The following is a 17,268-nucleotide window of genomic DNA, read 5'->3' on the forward strand; positions in this document are numbered from 1 at the left end:
TTGAAGCATGATGGTAACAATACTGTGATGAACCTTACTTTATGGGCGTTTAATATATATAACTATATATAATTTTTCAATAACACCAGAACTTAGTCATAATATCTTTTATATTCAGTTGTCTGTTCACCAACAAACTATTACTCATCAAAGGCACAGCTCCAGTGATTTCAGAAGAGCCTGGGACTCAGCAGCAGCCCATAATTCATTTAGAACAAAATACAATGCGTAATGTGCCGTCGTCTTGAGCACGCATTGTCCTTTGCTCTGTGAGAGGTTGAAACGGGGCAGGGTAAAAAAGACCCAGCAGGCTGTGCTTTTAAAAGACCCGAAGAGACTATAAAAGTGGTGTCATGCCCGCTGCAGTGAGTGCACAGACAGACGGAGGTAGGCAGAGCAGATAGAGAGAGGAGGACACACGCGCACACTTAACACCCACACGCGCAGTATTCAAGGTTTATTTTCACATGTCGGCTCTCTGTCATAGGGCGGCAATTTTCTTTAGTTAATTTAGGATTTTTAAACACAGGTTATTTTACACACAAACGAGTGTCAGACACCGTTTTAGTAGTCTACAGAAGTGCATGTTTGCTACTTTAGTGAATAGGATGCTCGTATTCTCCTGCCGACCCGCTGCTGTTTGACACTTTTCCCCCTCCGAGCTGGATTCACTAACCGGTGTGTTTTCTTACCGGGGGGAAGTTGGGCTCATTTGAACTTTTCTGGCCGTAGCCCACTTTTGATGCCACGGAAATGGGACCGCGCCAACGGGAGAGCGTGTCCGTGCTTTGTAGTAAAAGTTTGCTTTGGACTGTGCTGATACTCTGGCTGACCACGTTTGTTGACGGGACCTGGAAGACGGGACTTTACAAAACCTACTCAGCCGGGACAGCAGTCTCTCACTCCTCAGTCTATCAGAAAAGGTAAGGAAAGCAACCACTCTATAGTCACTTTGAATCATTACAATGTACTGTGCTGTATGTTAATCCTCAATTGTGTTTAAACATCCACACAATAACCCTTTGTTTGCCTCGGCGGTCTATTTTTAAACCTTTTTGTATCCTCTTGTCAATGACTCTGCAGAGCTACTCCCATCTCCATCCATCTACCAGCTCCTATTGTCTTCCTGACAGTTGGTTTCCTTTTTCCTGTGCTGGCAGCACACATTGCTCTGCCGACCCCCGTCCTTATTGTTATCCCCGTTCATTCGCTTTCTGTGTTGCTCCAACTCCACGGTCTCTGAGGTGTGTGTGTGTGTGTGTGTGTGTGTGTGTGTGTGTGTGTGTGTGTGTGTGTGTGTGTGCTCTTCAGCCCTTCAGCAGTAGATGCAGCAGCAATGACTCCATCATCTGCTCCTTCCCAGCTGTCAGGGTGCTCTTCAAAGCACCACCTTTGGTCCTCACATCTGTCCACGTAAAAAAACCCTGCTCAGATGTGGATCCCAGTGGTGAAGACAGGATGCATCTTGAATATGTTTTATCGTTTTATAGTCAGTAAATGAGGGAGTGATGCCTGTAATAAAGGGCACAAGATTGATAGTTTAAGAAAAGGTCATTGAATGAAAACGGGGATGAGATGGTGAAATGATTGTTCCCCCTCTGCAATGGCGAGGGTGTTTCTGACAAAGAGTGACACTAAACACACAGGCAACCAGCTCTGCTCCCCTCCTGGACAGAGCCAGTGTTTGGCTCGGAGACTAGCCAGCGCTTAATGATGAGAGGACTTTTCCCATCTTACAAATATTTATGCTGTCAGGTTGAGAGTGTGTGCTGATTACGGTGTGTGGGCCAAATGTGCCTGGAGGCTGAACCCTCTTCTCTCCCTGATGAGACCTTTTCTTCTGGGTGTGTCCAGGTGGCTTTTCAACGCTCCCAGCCTCGCTCCACTGGCTCACCTCTCTGCACAGCTCCCCTGTCACTAATGGCCAGCGGCTTGTGGACATGTTTACTAAACACAAGCAGCTGGGACTTCAGCGCATCTGGGCTTGTTCTGGGAAGGGTAGATGAGTTTACAGTGGGTTTGCTGCTGTTTGTAATTGGCAAACGAAAGGAATTTCAGGATAGACGGAGATGGAGCTGTTGTTGGTGTGAGTCAGCCACCGTCTTCAGATGCAGAGAGGTCAGCGAGTGTAAGGTGACATAAGAGGAGCTCAGTCCACCTGCTGTCTGGCCTCATCTGTGAAAGCAAATCAACAAAGCCAAACAGTGGCAGTGGGATTTCAGAGAGCAGAAGATTCCCTCATGGGCATTAGCAACTTGACATTGAATGACAGAAACTTAACTTGTCTTTGGGGTTCAGGCACTTCAAAGGAAATGGATATTAATTTTAGCAGACTCTGGGACCTATTCTGTCACAGGAAAACCTCCTCTAAGAATCTCCTCCCACACCAGCCCTGTCTTCACACAGTGATTACCCAAATCAAAGGGGATTAACAACTCTTGAGTAATTTTGCATTCGCTCTGTAGAGGAGCAGATAAAGTGTTCGTTCACCCTTGTCGGTCTTAACAACTATATGAGCTCAGTACACTGAGGGGTTACGGAGGTAGCTGCTTCTTTATTTCTTGTTTGGCCCACTTCTTTATCCTCCCTCAGAGGACTTGTCATGGTCTGACAGGCAGTCTGAACCTCGTGGCCGCCCTCATTCCTCACCCATCTTAACCATATCCACGTTTTCTTTAAGCATGGGAATGAAGATGACAGAGATCCCAGTAGGCTGAGCCCTGAGTGGCTTAAAGCAGAATGGCTTTAGATTTCAAATAACTTAAAATAATGTATGTGCTCAAGGACAATTTTCTATGAGTATTAGGAAGCAGTCACCAATTGAAAAACTCCATTAAATCACTGGCGGCTGATACCTTAATTAGGATGATTCTCAGGTAGTGAATATACCAGAGTAGAGCTGCAGTGATTAGTCGAATAATTGTCCCTTTCTAAGCAAAACATTTCTCAAATTTGATTGTTCCATCTTCAATGTGAGGATTTGCTGCAGTTTTAGATTTTTGTAAACCGGATTTCTTTGGCTAAACAGAATAAGACCTTTTAACACGACACCTTGGAAAACATTTTGGGAAACTGTGGCCGACATTTTTCTGATGTTTTTTAGACAAAACAATTAATTAAAGAAATAAAAGATGAATTGATCATGAAAATAGTTGTCAGTTAAAGCCCTACACTTTATAAGAACACAAGAACCTCACAAACACTTGAACTCCAGGCCAAATTTCTGCTCTAGGGTGAAAAACTGTGGCCACCAAAGGGTGGGAAAATGTTTGTGCACGGACATATCTTGCATGTTTCCCTAGTCTGCTCCCATTGCTAACATATTTTTTTATGTTTCTGACTGTTTGGTTGGACAAAACAAGACATTGACTTTTGGGCTTTGGCACCGTTTTATAAACAATTATTCATTTATCAGGAATATAATTGAAAAAATAACCGATAATGAAAATGAACCCTATATCAGAGCCCCGATTACATACTGTAAACTGCAGGTCACCAATCCACAAGGTCAGTGTCTCAGCAGTACATTCATGACTTAATATCAGGCTGCATTGAACCATAGTGTGATATAAGTGAGTTCTTCAGCTGAGCGGAATTCCCTTTGTACTTCCAGCCTAAAACACTTAAAGATGCACGCACCCATTGCACACGAATACACACTCAATGCTCACAGGTGTGCAGACCTGAAACAGACGACAGACAAAGACAAATGAGAGTTTTCCTTGTTCCTCCGAGGCTGCTGCGAGAGTCAATTAGCCCTGACCCTGAAGGCCTCACTGTGGTGCTTTGATGATCTTCACTGTCCTGTGCACATGGAAAAAACACAGCAGCTTTGAACCTGCAATATGATAGCCCACCAGCCTTAATATTATCTATTAACTTCATTTACTAATGCTTCAAATTATTAGTGTGTTTTACACTATTCTCTTATAGGCTACTCTGGTCCTTTCGGTTTTTCCTTGAAGCTTCAGATTATTATGACTCCAGGAATGTCGTATCCCTCTCTCCTCATTAATGTTACTGTACTCTCTATTTCTCTCTTTGTCATTTGTTGTTGCACCACATTTGTCTCAGCCTCCTTGACATCCCGTGGGACCAACAGTGCTTCATAATTGTCTTTTTCTTCCATTTCCCATCGGAAGCACTCTTGTGTGACCTTATGATAAAATAACCTTTGTCTCCTCTCCTCTGTCTGGCTAGTTGCCACATCTGTCTTTTGTCCTTTGTTCTCCTCAAGTATCTTTCCCACAGACAGAAATCTAGAGAAATTCCTTTTGATTTCTATCCATGCTGCATTTCAAACATATCTTTGAGTGCTTCTCCTCCCACAGTACATAAACGGATGGTTGGATGGAAAGGGAGTTACTGGGACATTTTTCACCGGAGTCTCACCAGCATGCCCTCATCAACCATCTTGTCAGTTCCCACAGCTTAACTCCCAGCTTCTTCCTCCCCACACAGTCTGTTGCAGAAAGTGCACTAACTCAGTAGTGTTGTAATGAAAGATGCAGACTGCGTACAAGGCCAAATGACGGCGAGTTCATGAGCTCTTGGTCAGCATTTGCATTCATTTAGAGTTCAGCCCATTTTTGACTCCCTCCATTTGTTCTACTGTCTTGGCATCTGTATGTGAGGAACAGATGCGACAAAGCTGTGATTTTTCCTTCCCTTAAAGATTATGGATTGGTTTCATAACTGTTGGCTGTGGCTGCGTGTGACTGTGAGCGATGGTTGATGATTTATTTAGCTTGGGCCCGGCGTTCAGAGTGTGCCATGTGTGCTTAGAGACCTGATACTCACTGAGGGCGTGCGTGGTGCTTTTGCCACTGAAACAGCATGGTGCTGGTGAGTTTCACACTTCATAACATAAGAAACCCTCCAGTAAGAGGAAGGTGTTGACTATGAAACATTTTAGAGTGAAAGGCACCAAGCACCGGTGTATGAATAAAGCCAGACAAAATGTAATGGAGCATTTTATAATGGTTCTCTTTAACAAAATGAGGAAAGTTATTTGCTGTAAGTAAAACTGTAATGTAATGTTATCCTAGAGATAATGATGTTACCTGTATCCAGTTAATAACATTATCTTTAGGCATCTCCATCCTCTCTGCAGTGGTGGAAGTATTGTTCTTGCTGCCTTTGACTTATTATGTATCGTGTAAATCAGTTAAGTAGTTAATGCAGGTATTGGTTGTCAATCTGTTTGGGAAATTGTAAACTGTTATGCCAACTTCTTTTGATATTTCATTCACTGAAGCAGCAGCTGTTGGCATTTCCTCTTTGGTAATTGCATAAATGCAATGCAAAGAGAGGGGAGACCATAAAACTCACCCCCACTTCCCTCCTCGTACCCCCTGATGACAATCTTAGCTGTTCCCAGGTGAAACCTTCTCTCAGCCTGGGAAACTCAGATGTTTATCTGTTGGGTCTGGAGAATAAGTGGTGGGGAGGAGTTGGGGTTAGTACTCCCTCCCGTTACTCCCGGCTCTACCTGACCACAGATGCTTCAATGTCTGACATTTTCCACTGATGATTAGAGGATTTCTTTTCTGGACAAGGGAGAGCAATCATAGGGTAATCATATAGATCCATGTTCATTTTTGTAGCCTTAAGGCTGATGGATACACTAAGTAAGATACATGAAGGGTGGGCCTGTATTTAAATAACATGTGTGACAGATGAATCCATACTCGCTTTACTTGAGAAGTTTAAGAGTAATTCAAACCGTCTTATTTTTGCACACCTTTTACGTTTTATTAGTCCATTTTACATTTTGTAAGTTAATCTGGTAACCCTTTTTCAAAATGGCATTATCCCAGAGGCCACATGATTGTTATATGAATGGAAAATCATCAAGACGAATCAATCATCCAGACAAAACTATAGCAGAGACATATTCACATCAAAAAAGAAATACCTGCAGGAGTATTCAGACATTTCTCAGAGGTGCCTCTGCTCGCTGGCTCAGGTCTGTGTGTGCGGCCGCCACAACATGTGGTGATTGTTAATGGGAGCTGGTTCAGGGCTGCTTCGCATCCTCCGCCTTTGGCAGTTTCCTTTAGTGTAAACCGTCTCACACACAAACATATGGTCTCACATATTGACAAACAGACTTTGGTGGGAACACCCTCCCGCTCTTGCTAACACATTGGCTACGAGCCACACAGTCTCCTTTGTGGTTCCTACATAGGGCCCACTCTCTATACATCTATTGATTGTGTAAACACAGCCCATAGTAATTGTTGTCCTTCTTTCTCCTCCAGCAGTAGCCATGTGAAGGTAATCTGGGTATTTGTACTCTGCATTGTTGATAAAATAATAGTAGCATATGGCAGCTCAAAACAGCCCGAGTGTTTTCCACACATTAAAGTAGTAATCACCCTTCAGGGTTTTATTGATATGATAAGTAGGGGGATGAAACTGGCCTCTCGAGCTAAACTTTTCCCATAAACAGATACCGATTAGCTCTCAAATGAATGATCTATTAAATATAATAACATAACTTGGTGCTTTAAGCCTTAAGGTGGCATCAAGTGCTGAATGAACTTGCCTCAGCCTGCTCTAAGGGATCATATCCTCACTATCAGATCTTAACCTCTGACCTTTACATAAGCGTTACTCCCCTAGCAGGTCAATTTTTTTTAACAGCCTCAGTTAAACCTGATGTAATGTCTTCCCAAGCCTCTCTGGAAAGGGAGTGGACTCATAACCCAGAATTAACCCGTGTTGAAAGACTCTAATCTCCGTATGGGTCCCTCCTGAGGGACTTTACCTCCTCTGAGAGTCAAATGCAAACGGATGTGTATTGATATAAGAGACTTACACTGCAGTGTAAATACAGCCCACAATGCACTCCTGCAAATCTCGTGACTGATTAAAACCATGTAAACACCATAAAGAAGTTTCAAAACAAAAGGATGGGGGAAGGGAGGGAAGAATCTCAACCCGCGGGGAAACAAAAGTTCCTTTTGTGAGCGTACTATAGTGTGAGTGCACTTGTTTGAAGGTGATTTGACGACATAAACCGTTCTTCCTTACTAATTATTATCCGTTGAAAATGTGACTGTATCTAAAGAAACAACAACCGATGTTTTATTCTGTACTCTGCATTTCTGGCTTTCACTCACTCCTTTTCTCCCTTCAGGAACTGGTGTCCTCATACGGTCACCAAGACAGTGACTTGCCAGGTGCAGAATGGGACAATCCTGCAGCGGGTCTACCAGACGTGCCGCTGGCCTCAGGGATGTACAGGAGGCAGGTGAGAAGACGACCTTACTCTACGCTACCGCTTACTGCTGTACCACTCTCTTTAAAGAGCCCATCTTAAAACACTTAAAACAACTACTGTCGGAGTGTTATTTGATATTTTGACATTTTTCTAGACTTCAACTATGGTGGAGTTTAATAGCAGAAAAACAGTTCTCCTTTTCAAAATCAATATAGTTATTATAGTCATTCCTCTTCTTTGACTCACAGAGGGTTATTTGAGCTTCACTATGTATTACTGCGGTTCATGTCATGTTGTTTGGACCGTACCGAGGCAAGGGAGTCAGAATACCATTCGCATTGATTTGTGATGACGAGACGTAGATATCATGAATTTGCTCCTTTTTGTTCCGCTACTCACTGCAACATTTAAATCTGATCTACTGTAAAATAATTTCCAAAACTGACCGCATTGCATTGCCTGTACTTATTCATAAAGTCAACTCGTGTTTCGCCTGTTAAATGCTTTTATTGTGAAGCTGCAGCAGTAGGAAATGTTGCTTTTACATTAGCGGTAACTTAATACAGCATTCTTTCCGGGAATGTCGCCACAGACTCTTAATATTGCAAATATATAAATATTGCAATACGTTCATCAGTGAGACATAGGCTCAATCACCACTGTGTTACCTTATTCATTGATAAATAGTGACTTTAGTGACTAGATATTTATTTAAATTAACTTTAATGAACCTCTCCAAATATGTAACACAGCAAAAGTTCCTAATTTAGGGTATTTCAATGATGCGATGGGGGGTAACCGTGCTTGAGCACCACTGTGTTGGAATAACAGCAGGTTTTGTCAGGACAGTGAGTGAATCATCTTTCATTCAGGAGGAAATCTATCATAAGATGTCGATGTCTCAGCAATAGATCACATGTTGTGTTCTGAGTAAAGAACAACTGTTCCTTGGAGCATTCTGGGAAATGAAGGAAATAAAAAAAACGTAAGAAATCAAAGTGCACCAGTTAAAAAGAAAAATACAAAGTCATCAAAAATAACTTGAATCAACTAACTGAAAAACAGAGAAATGAACACATACATATTTCTTCACAAAGCTCACAGATCACACGCCAGATAGATCATGTCATACGCAGACAGCTATCGTAACCCGTGTGTGTGTCATGGCTTTAGATTTGGTGTGTGTTTTTCAGCTACAGGACCGTGGTGAGACCTTCCTATAAAGTGGTGTATCGCACTGTGACCTCTCTGGAGTGGAAATGCTGTCCAGGATTCAGCGGCGCTGCCTGTGAAGAAGGTAAGTCAAGACAGAAGGACTCATGCACTCATTAGTTATACAGCAGCTGATAGAAATGAACAGCAGTTGTGGCTCTTTGAAGGGGGCCATCATCTCTCCACGATCTAAGACTGAGAAATGGTTTAGAGCGTCTCTGTTTCCTCTTTTTCTCCTTCTTTATCCCTTCCAGCGTACCCATTTATCACCCTCTGCGTTGCATTGCTGTCTTACAGCCTATGTGCCTTCCAATACACGTGTACGAGTAATACTTTAAAACAGGAGTGATTTCCATTAGACTTACATAACGCAGCTTCTGTCTTCTAAATGAAGTTAAGAAATAAGATCCTTCAGCCTCTTCAGGGTGAGTCAGATACCTCCACTTTATTAATCAGATTTAATGTGGTCATTCTAAGAGTCATTGTACGTCAGGGTGGATTTTATTTTGTGTGTGTGGTTTTGAGTTTTATATCCCAGCTGGAACCAAGTCCTCATGCTCTTAAAGTGGCATTCTAGCACTGCTGTTTTCATTTTGCGAGTACAGTAGCTGCCCACCACACACACACACACACACACACACACACACACACACACACACACACACACACACACACACACATACACACATACCACCAGTGTATAATGACTTCCCCTGGCACTGGCCCCCGTGTCTCTGTAGTCTGGGGAGAAGGGTGGAGCGTCTGTTTATCCCGGGAACCAGGACTTAACGTAAATCGTCAGACTTTGCCACACAAAGGACAATAATTGTTTACAGTTGATAAAGTGGTCACTTTTTTGCGGCGCTGAAAGCCGAGGCTGTTCTGTTTCTCTTTTGTGCTACCACTCCCAGGTGAACTACTGTAAGAGCAACTCTCAGCCCTTCCAGTGGACTGCAGGCTGCTGCAGTGGAGCTTCAACTGGAGAAATGTCTCCACTTAAAAAACTGCCTGAATGTCAGGCTTGTCGTAGACCTTCCCCACTCTCAAAGTCAAAGAACGCATTGAGAGTGAGACAACCCAGACTTTACTTAACAAAAGCAGAGGAACACACAGTCAAACAGGGAGGAAATTATCCAATTAAGTTGTTGCTGGAGGAGATTCCCCTCCGGTTGTCATGGCAGTAGGGGGCTGTTGAGCCAGCAGGGATGCTGGGATTAGCCACTTATCTGAGCGTCGTTCCGGGTGGCTCAGATCACAGGCAGCGCTGAGTGGAAGTGACAGGTCCCATTCACAGGGCCTTTACTCTCCGGCACCATGGATGCTATCCAGGGCCACCGGCGCTTTGTTCTGCTCCTGCCGCGTGAGCAGAACCTCTTGCCAGCACAGAACCTGATACCCCGCTGCTGTCTGCCTCATTGGCAGCTTTAAGGAGAAATAAAAGCTTGCCGCACGGGCAAAACTGGAGACTGTGCTTAAATCTGTTGCCATAGTGTTGCCAAGTGAAGTTAAAGCTGCACTCGTAGTTCAGTGGGGGCAAGTTTAAAATCCAGGTTCTTAATACCGGTTTGTGGCTCCATCTGCAAATCTCTACGCATTTCTTTGTGGATTTCAAGATGACTTTGAGCACTTTGACCTGGAGTTAGGCTGAAATAAATAGGTTTATTACAAAAAGCACCTGTGTTATATAAAATATCAAACAACTATCATCCTTTTCTAAATCTAATGTCTAGGACAGACATTAAAAACATAGCTTTTGATCTGGTAAATCTCACCGGATATATATATCTTTAAAGACCTCTTTTGGAGTTCCTGTGTTGGTTATATACCTTTGCTCCCATCGTCCCTTTTCCTCTTCTTGTCTGCTTTTCACAGACTGTGGAAAATGTGTATGATCCGCTCATTTACTTTAAATGTGCCGTGCCTTTACTTCCACCCTTCTCTCACCAGGCCATACCAAAAGCCCCTGGCCACGTCTGACTCCCAAGGCCGTTCTGCATTACAGCAGATCTCAACAATGTCCATACCGGGAGGACTCTGGGGCTGGGGCTGCTTTAAGGTGCAAGAGAGGAAAGGAAGTGTGTTATAAGACATGGTTATATTTTAAATGGAGATGAGAGAGTTGTTTTCTCTTGTGTCCCTCTGTTCTCACCCCTCTGCCTGCCAGCCGATTGGTCAACATATGTAAATCTGAAGTAAAGTGTCTCTGTTTAAGTCTTAGGTTATGCGTTTCCAAAGCAGCAGAGCGCAGAGATAAATGAGAGAACATCATGGGAAGAGTTCACACCATGCCTTTTGGCCTATCACACTCAAACAAAGAGCTCCAATAGCAAAACATTACATCACATCCAGGCTGATAAACAAACTTACTCCATCAGAGTCCAAGTGAAGTAAGTTAACGTTGCATCAGACAGGCACCTTTCACATGTCCTCTCTTTTTCTTATTTACTCATCCCAACCTCAGGACTTGGCTCGAATTCCAGGCCAATGGTGTAATTACTACGTCCTAATTGTTTTCTATGAGGTTTTGGGAGATATTGTCTTACTTGTGGACCTGGAACACAATGGTCTTTATCTCTGATTGAGACTAAGAAAAGAAAAAAAGGCTAAGTATTTGCAGATGGAGGCACTTTCATAGCCTGCCAGAACCAGGGATTTAATGTATGCCTGGTTGGCTTTGGCATTCCAAGTAAGTACATGCTTGTTTTCAGAAGGGATATCCCAACTTGTGCTACATCAAACACAAATATCAAAATTATACCTCATTTAGGAGCAATTTTGTGATACCAGAATATCAAATGTAACCCATGTAAAAATGTTAAAGCATCATTATTAAATTAGAGCTGGCTCTCAAAGACTCCCATACAGGTTGCATCAGCGTCAACATACAGTACAGCAATGAAGGATGATTGCACTCTCAGCAGTCGTGGAAATCAGTACAATTCATAGGTATTTCGGACTTTTGCCCTCTTAATTTTGATGGAGACAGCAGTAGATATGTTTGCCTTGATTTATGACAGGACAGAACTTAAAATAAATATAGCTGGAGCTTATCACAGGAGGGGGCCGGCATGCAGCAAAACATATGGGGGAACGTAGACTTGAATTAGCACGGCTGTCAAAGCTCTGCCGCGGGGGTCCCCATCAAGCCGTATCTCGCAGCCAAGCGAAGGCTGCGGTTTTTGGGTCGCAATTACGGTATGGCTGGGAGGCAGAGGCGCACTGTCTGTAATAAGCCACAGAAATGTAATCTGTGTTTTCACAGCTCAGCATGGCTTATCACAGGCCTGCACGCTAAACCCTGCGCTTTAAACATCAGTCGGCTGCAGCTTGCCATTAGCAAATGAAGAGTGGGAGTGCGTGGACGCCGGTATATGTCTGTCTGAATGCAAGAGTGAATGTGTGGGTGGGAGAGCGAGGTGTTGAGGATTTGTACAGTGAGGGATGCAGCTGTTCGGTGTGATTAGCTGCTTTAATGGCAGCAGGCTTTAGTAGCTGTGAGTAGAGCGACCCCAGCCTGAGGTCAGAGGGGAGGGAGCTGGACAACAGCAGGTGACCTGCACTCCCACTACTCTTAGACCACACAGAACAGCACTATGAATATCATTACATTGACAAAACATGGAGTCATTTTTTCATTCAGCCCTCTTCTTTTTCTTTCAGTCACATTCCTGGATTCCCCTGTGTTTGCATTAGCAGGTGTTAAATATGTTATTCTCTCTTACTCTAAATCATTTACAAAAACAGATTTGATGTAAGTCCACATCCAGAGTATTAATGCCCTCATGAGAAGAGATCCACAATACACATAAATCGCGTACATACAGGGAGACAGGCTTTAGCCGGTGTGCAGAAAAAGGCCACAGCAGCTATTCATGGTTATGTAAATGGCCAGCGCAGCACAAGTGCTGAGCCCAAATTGGAAGCAGCTGAAGTTCAAGCAAACTGGGCTGAGGGCCCCAGATGAGATTAGACATGGGAGCGTCTAACTCTTTCAGGCCACAATGCTCGGCTCAGGGGAGTTGTCATTATAGTCATTAATTAACCAACAACACCACTGAAAATACCAACCAGCCAACCTAAACTCAACTAAACAGTGTCTGTCTTTCTTTCCATGCTGTTGTCGTCTTATGTAAATTTGTGCTGGTATGTGCATCAGGTTTATGAAATATCCCAAAATTATAATATCAGGTATTTAAATTGGAATATATACTAATAATTATGATAATAATATTATTACGACTTTACTTTGGAATGTTCCATGCAAACCACAGAGTCATAATAATTATAATTATGACTCCCTATGCCTGTAATAATGTCAGGTCAAAGGAATAATAATGGTATAATATTCATTCCCAACCAGATTTATTCGTTTTATTTATTATAATATAAATGTTATTTGTTTGATATCCTGTCTATATATGAAGAATATAGCCGTTTGTTTACCTGCATCTCCCGGTGTCTTCTCTCTTCTTAAATTTAACATTTATAGCAGAGAACTCTAAGAAATGCAGATGCACAGTTTCTTAGCTGAAACTTTTTATACCCACATAGCCTTGATTCTGAGTTAAGTTTTATGTATCTGGCTCCTGCACTGGAAATGCCTTTTCTGCTTACTGATTTATTTATTATTCTCCAAGACGTCCCCTGGGAGTGCATTGAAAACAGTTTTTCCTGCAGTCAGTAAGACATAAAGTGGGTCGAGTCAGCAGTGCAAAAAAAACTTTTAGGGATGAAAATAGACACACACACACACGCAAACCCACAAATACACACAAACACACACGCCATGGCAGCTGGAGTATTCTTCTGTCCCCAATAAAGCGGAGGCATTTCCCCTCAGCCAGTAGTTTAAGTAGACTGGTGTGCTGACGGACTGACCCACAAAGAGACAGGCCCTGTACAGTCTGGCGGATCACGCAATCAGAATTAGAGAGAAGAAAAACGCTCTCTTCCTGGTCAAGATGAGGCCAAATGAACTGGTAACGGAGCCTTTATCATGTAGAAAGATAAAGAAAAGAAAAACCTTTAAAGTATTACCCTTTCTTAAATCCTCCTCACTACTGGAGGTGTGGGCTCTACTTTCTCTCTCTCTCATGTCTTATCCACTCAGCGACTGATGCCATTAAAGCCGCATTAGCCCCGTCTGCTCCCTGCCTTTCAACATATCACCATCTCCCATCTTGCAAGTATAGAGTGGCATGATGTAGGTTTTGTATAACACAGCGCTACTGTCTTTAGGTAAGTCCAGAGAAGGTAATGAAGCATATTTGGCGTTTTGACGTCGGTGCTGAGACAATGGCAGCATTGATGGGGTGGGCACGCTCGGGGGTCTTGTCGGTTCAATACAGCTGTGATGAGTTCAACAGACCCGATTGCTGCCTGCAGCCCACTAGGAAGACTGGTATCTCTTTCACAAACCGGACTTATTGCAAATCACAAGTTCTTCACTGATTGGTCAGAATGATCCACTCTTTTCTGTTTAAATCTGACTTCTCCCTCTTTATTTAGCTTCATAACGCTGTGCAGTGCATTTCTTTATACATAGTTATGCTTTTACTTTCTCTTTCACACAGAGCTGCACCTACAGATTATTGTTATTGTTTTTCTTTTCTTTTTTTTTAAGATGATGAATATATTAACTCAACTCAACTCAATAGGCTTTGTTAGCGTGTCATTTGACATGTGTCGCCAAAGTTACGATTACATACAATGAATGAAATGAACAAAACAAAAACAACTCTACACAATAAAGCTTAAAGCCTGATTTCCACTGTGGTCCTCCAACATACAGCAAACAACCGTAACACCCGTCAAGACTAAACATGAACTGAAAAAAGCTTATGGTGATGTATTCAAATTAAATCATCAGTTTTTACAGATTGATTTTCTCTCAATTGACTAAACGTTTGAACTCTACTCCTACACAACTTCCCTCTTTCATTTCTCTTGCTATCCGTCATGTGAGGACTTGTTAAATCCGGTTATGCTCCTTCTGACCGCTGTCCCCACACCCCGGTTATATCCACATTTTGGACCGCAAAAACATAAAGATACAATAAAAACGGTTGCTTTTAGGGTAAGTATTCTTCTCTTAAACCGTATGAGTCTGTGGGTTTTCTACACTCCCAGTAGTCCTGATGATCTAGCTGCTCATTTGTCACTGTTATGAGTTCATAAACATGTACAACACCACATAAGAGAAGCTTGAGTGTTGTGTCTCAGTGGGTGGGGATTTTATGAAGCCGACCTTCAAACCTCCTCCACTCCCGTGTATACTAAACCACAAACAGACCACCACATCACACAGATGTTGCTGTGGTGCGTCGTGGTGACATCATTTATGGCCTCTCGTATCACAGACCCCCTCCCCCTCACGTTCAGTCTCAGTTTCCCAGCCACTAAACGCTGCACTCTTGAAAACGTGTAGAATTTAAAAGTCATTGCCCCGTCTGACTCTTGAGCTCTATTTTGAGCTGGTCTTTGCATATATTTCCATGTGCTCATGTAGTTGATATGGTGCTCAGCGAGGATGAGGGGAGTGGTGCTGATGGTTGTGATTAGTTCTGGACGGAAGATGAGATCGGAGAGGAGGTTTGGATGAACTGCACCAGCAGTCGGTCTAATTAGAGACATTCCTGGTTGGCTTTCGGAGCTCAAACCTGACTGAGGACCAGGCATTCCCCACAAGCAGCCAATCGTCTTGACCAAAGAAAAATGACCTCACTGGATTGGCTAGAAGAGGAAACAGTAGAAGATGATAGAACTCGGCTCTAAAGATCAAATGTCTGATATGTAAAGCTGAAGCTATAGAGCTCACAGCTTACAGTAAGCTGTATTGGTTTTATAGACACAGAAAAGAGAGCTGTAAGAAATATACTACTGTAGTAGTGTGTCAGTGTGTTCAGGCAGGATCGTGTTTCCAGGTGCCAAAAACAAATAATCTTACAAAGACTACAGAGATAATTCAGGGCAAACTATCGTACCTTCAAATTCAAACTGGGGAGCACCCAGAACTAAGTTTGCAACGTACTGCATATAAATATAAATATAAAGCCGTGGTTCATACTACGTCCGGTCGGTTAACATTGCAATGGGCTCCAAACTACAGCCGTATCAAGCTGCAGGTCAATGTTGAGCTGGCCTCAATTTCTTTCAGTGCTCCAGTGGAGCGTAAACCAATCATGTGTTTTTATTTCACCATTTCCGACCCCTTTCTCTCTCCACACAAATCCTGTTCTGTTGCCTCAAAAAAAAGAAGAAGAAAAAACGTATTCTTGCTGCTAGCCAGTTCCCATTGCTATTTAACGACATGCCTACTTTAGCGGTGACTTGTAGCTGGATGAACATGTAGCTGGCAACGCTTGGACGTTTTGTAGTTTTGTAGCTCGTAGAGTGAAGATATCAAAAGTTTGCAAAAAGGTTGTGAGTGGCCAGAATGGCTATTTTACAAGATCTTCTGAAATGTGATCACATACTGTGATTTCTTGCAGATTCAGGGTCAGTTTTTCATAATAGATTATTTACATAGTCCATGTGTAATGGTGCTTTGCCGCCTATGTTACACTTAAAGCCGACTCCAGCGCCGCAGTGTTTCACGGATAGTTCTGTTTACCCTGCACTAATAGAGCATTAAGACATGCATCATTTAGGAAAGTGCTCGTATCTCCTCTGCTGCATCGTCTGAGGTCGTGTCTCAGGGGTTTCTCTTCGTATCCACACACATATGTGCCTACACACACACATTCAGGCATGCTCATTCTACAGCGCTGCACAGACGGCACTTCCTTTTTTCTGTCTTCTGGTTCACTTGGAGACACGCATCTTGTTGAGATCATCTCGGAGACACAGAGTGATGTTCACACTGTTCAGGAAGTGTGGCATGCTTCAGTGGTCAGGACCAATCCAGGAAGAGGTTGTGGCAGTGCGCTGGTGTGGCTGGTGATGCTGGTGATGCTGGTGTGTCAGGGGCTCGGAGCCAGAGAGGCCCAGCGGGGTGAGCTCATTAACAACAGGACGTACCCCTGAACCTCTAAACCCAGGCCTGCATTCCGTCCGCTTCACTGCCCCCTGGGACTCAACCAGTGGTGGGGGGGGCCTTAACAGCCCCGTTGTTTTGGTTGGACCGTCGCCACAGCCATAGCCGAGCTGTGCATGACTACTCCCCCTCCCCCGCCTCAATCAGGACCATAAATACAGTCCAGAGAGGGTGTCTGTGTGTTCCTGCCTCCTTAGGTGTTTATTGCTCTCTCACTCATGCAAACTGCGCTCACAGTCAGAGCCTGGCAGCAAACAAACACTTGCACACACGCAGACATGTTTACAGACACCTGCTCCCACAAGCACAGACACACAAGTTTGTATGTACAGACAGACGCGTGACTCGGACTATTAAGAGTACTTGTTCAGACCACACATGACTTGAAAAAAGTCAAAAAACTTGATTCGGCACACAGACATGCTCACTGTCTCTTCCTGCTTCTGCACGCACACACACTGAATATCAGTTGCATGTGTGTGTTATGATGGACTGACAGGGCAGTAAATCTCTGCTACTGTGCCAGAGTTAGAGCTCTATCTGCTCTGTCTGCTGTTATCATTGACAGTGTGTTGATAGAGGATTATAGCAAAGCCCTTTTAATTCTGTTGGTTGCCTTTTTATGTTGGGTTCCTAAAGGGCTCCAGATCACCTTTATTGTTTTGTTCTATTGCTATACTGTACTGTAATGGCAATAACACTCTAACGGATCGTACATTATCAGATCATATCGTGTTTTAATTACATTCTTGTGTTCACATTCTTTCATTCACTGTGTTAGGGAGCGACGATC

The 17,268-nt window shown here is 43.3% G+C and overlaps 1 protein-coding gene across 3 annotated transcripts in view; it reads left to right on the plus strand.

Moving 5' to 3' along the window:
* Nucleotides 1–386: 386 nt before the first annotated feature.
* emid1 (EMI domain containing 1) overlaps nt 387–17,268 on the plus strand; it is a 50,596-nt gene continuing 33,714 nt past the window's right edge. For all 3 annotated transcript variants that reach the window (XM_029440192.1, XM_029440194.1, XM_029440193.1), the window contains exons 1-3: nt 387–923; nt 7,145–7,258; nt 8,422–8,525. In XM_029440192.1, coding sequence (XP_029296052.1) covers nt 754–923; nt 7,145–7,258; nt 8,422–8,525 — 388 coding nt within the window. In that variant the 5' untranslated portion in view covers nt 387–753. The remainder of the gene's footprint in view (nt 924–7,144; nt 7,259–8,421; nt 8,526–17,268) is intronic.

Source organism: Cottoperca gobio, chromosome 9 (assembly GCF_900634415.1).
Source record: "Cottoperca gobio chromosome 9, fCotGob3.1, whole genome shotgun sequence".
NCBI lineage: Eukaryota > Metazoa > Chordata > Actinopteri > Perciformes > Bovichtidae > Cottoperca > Cottoperca gobio.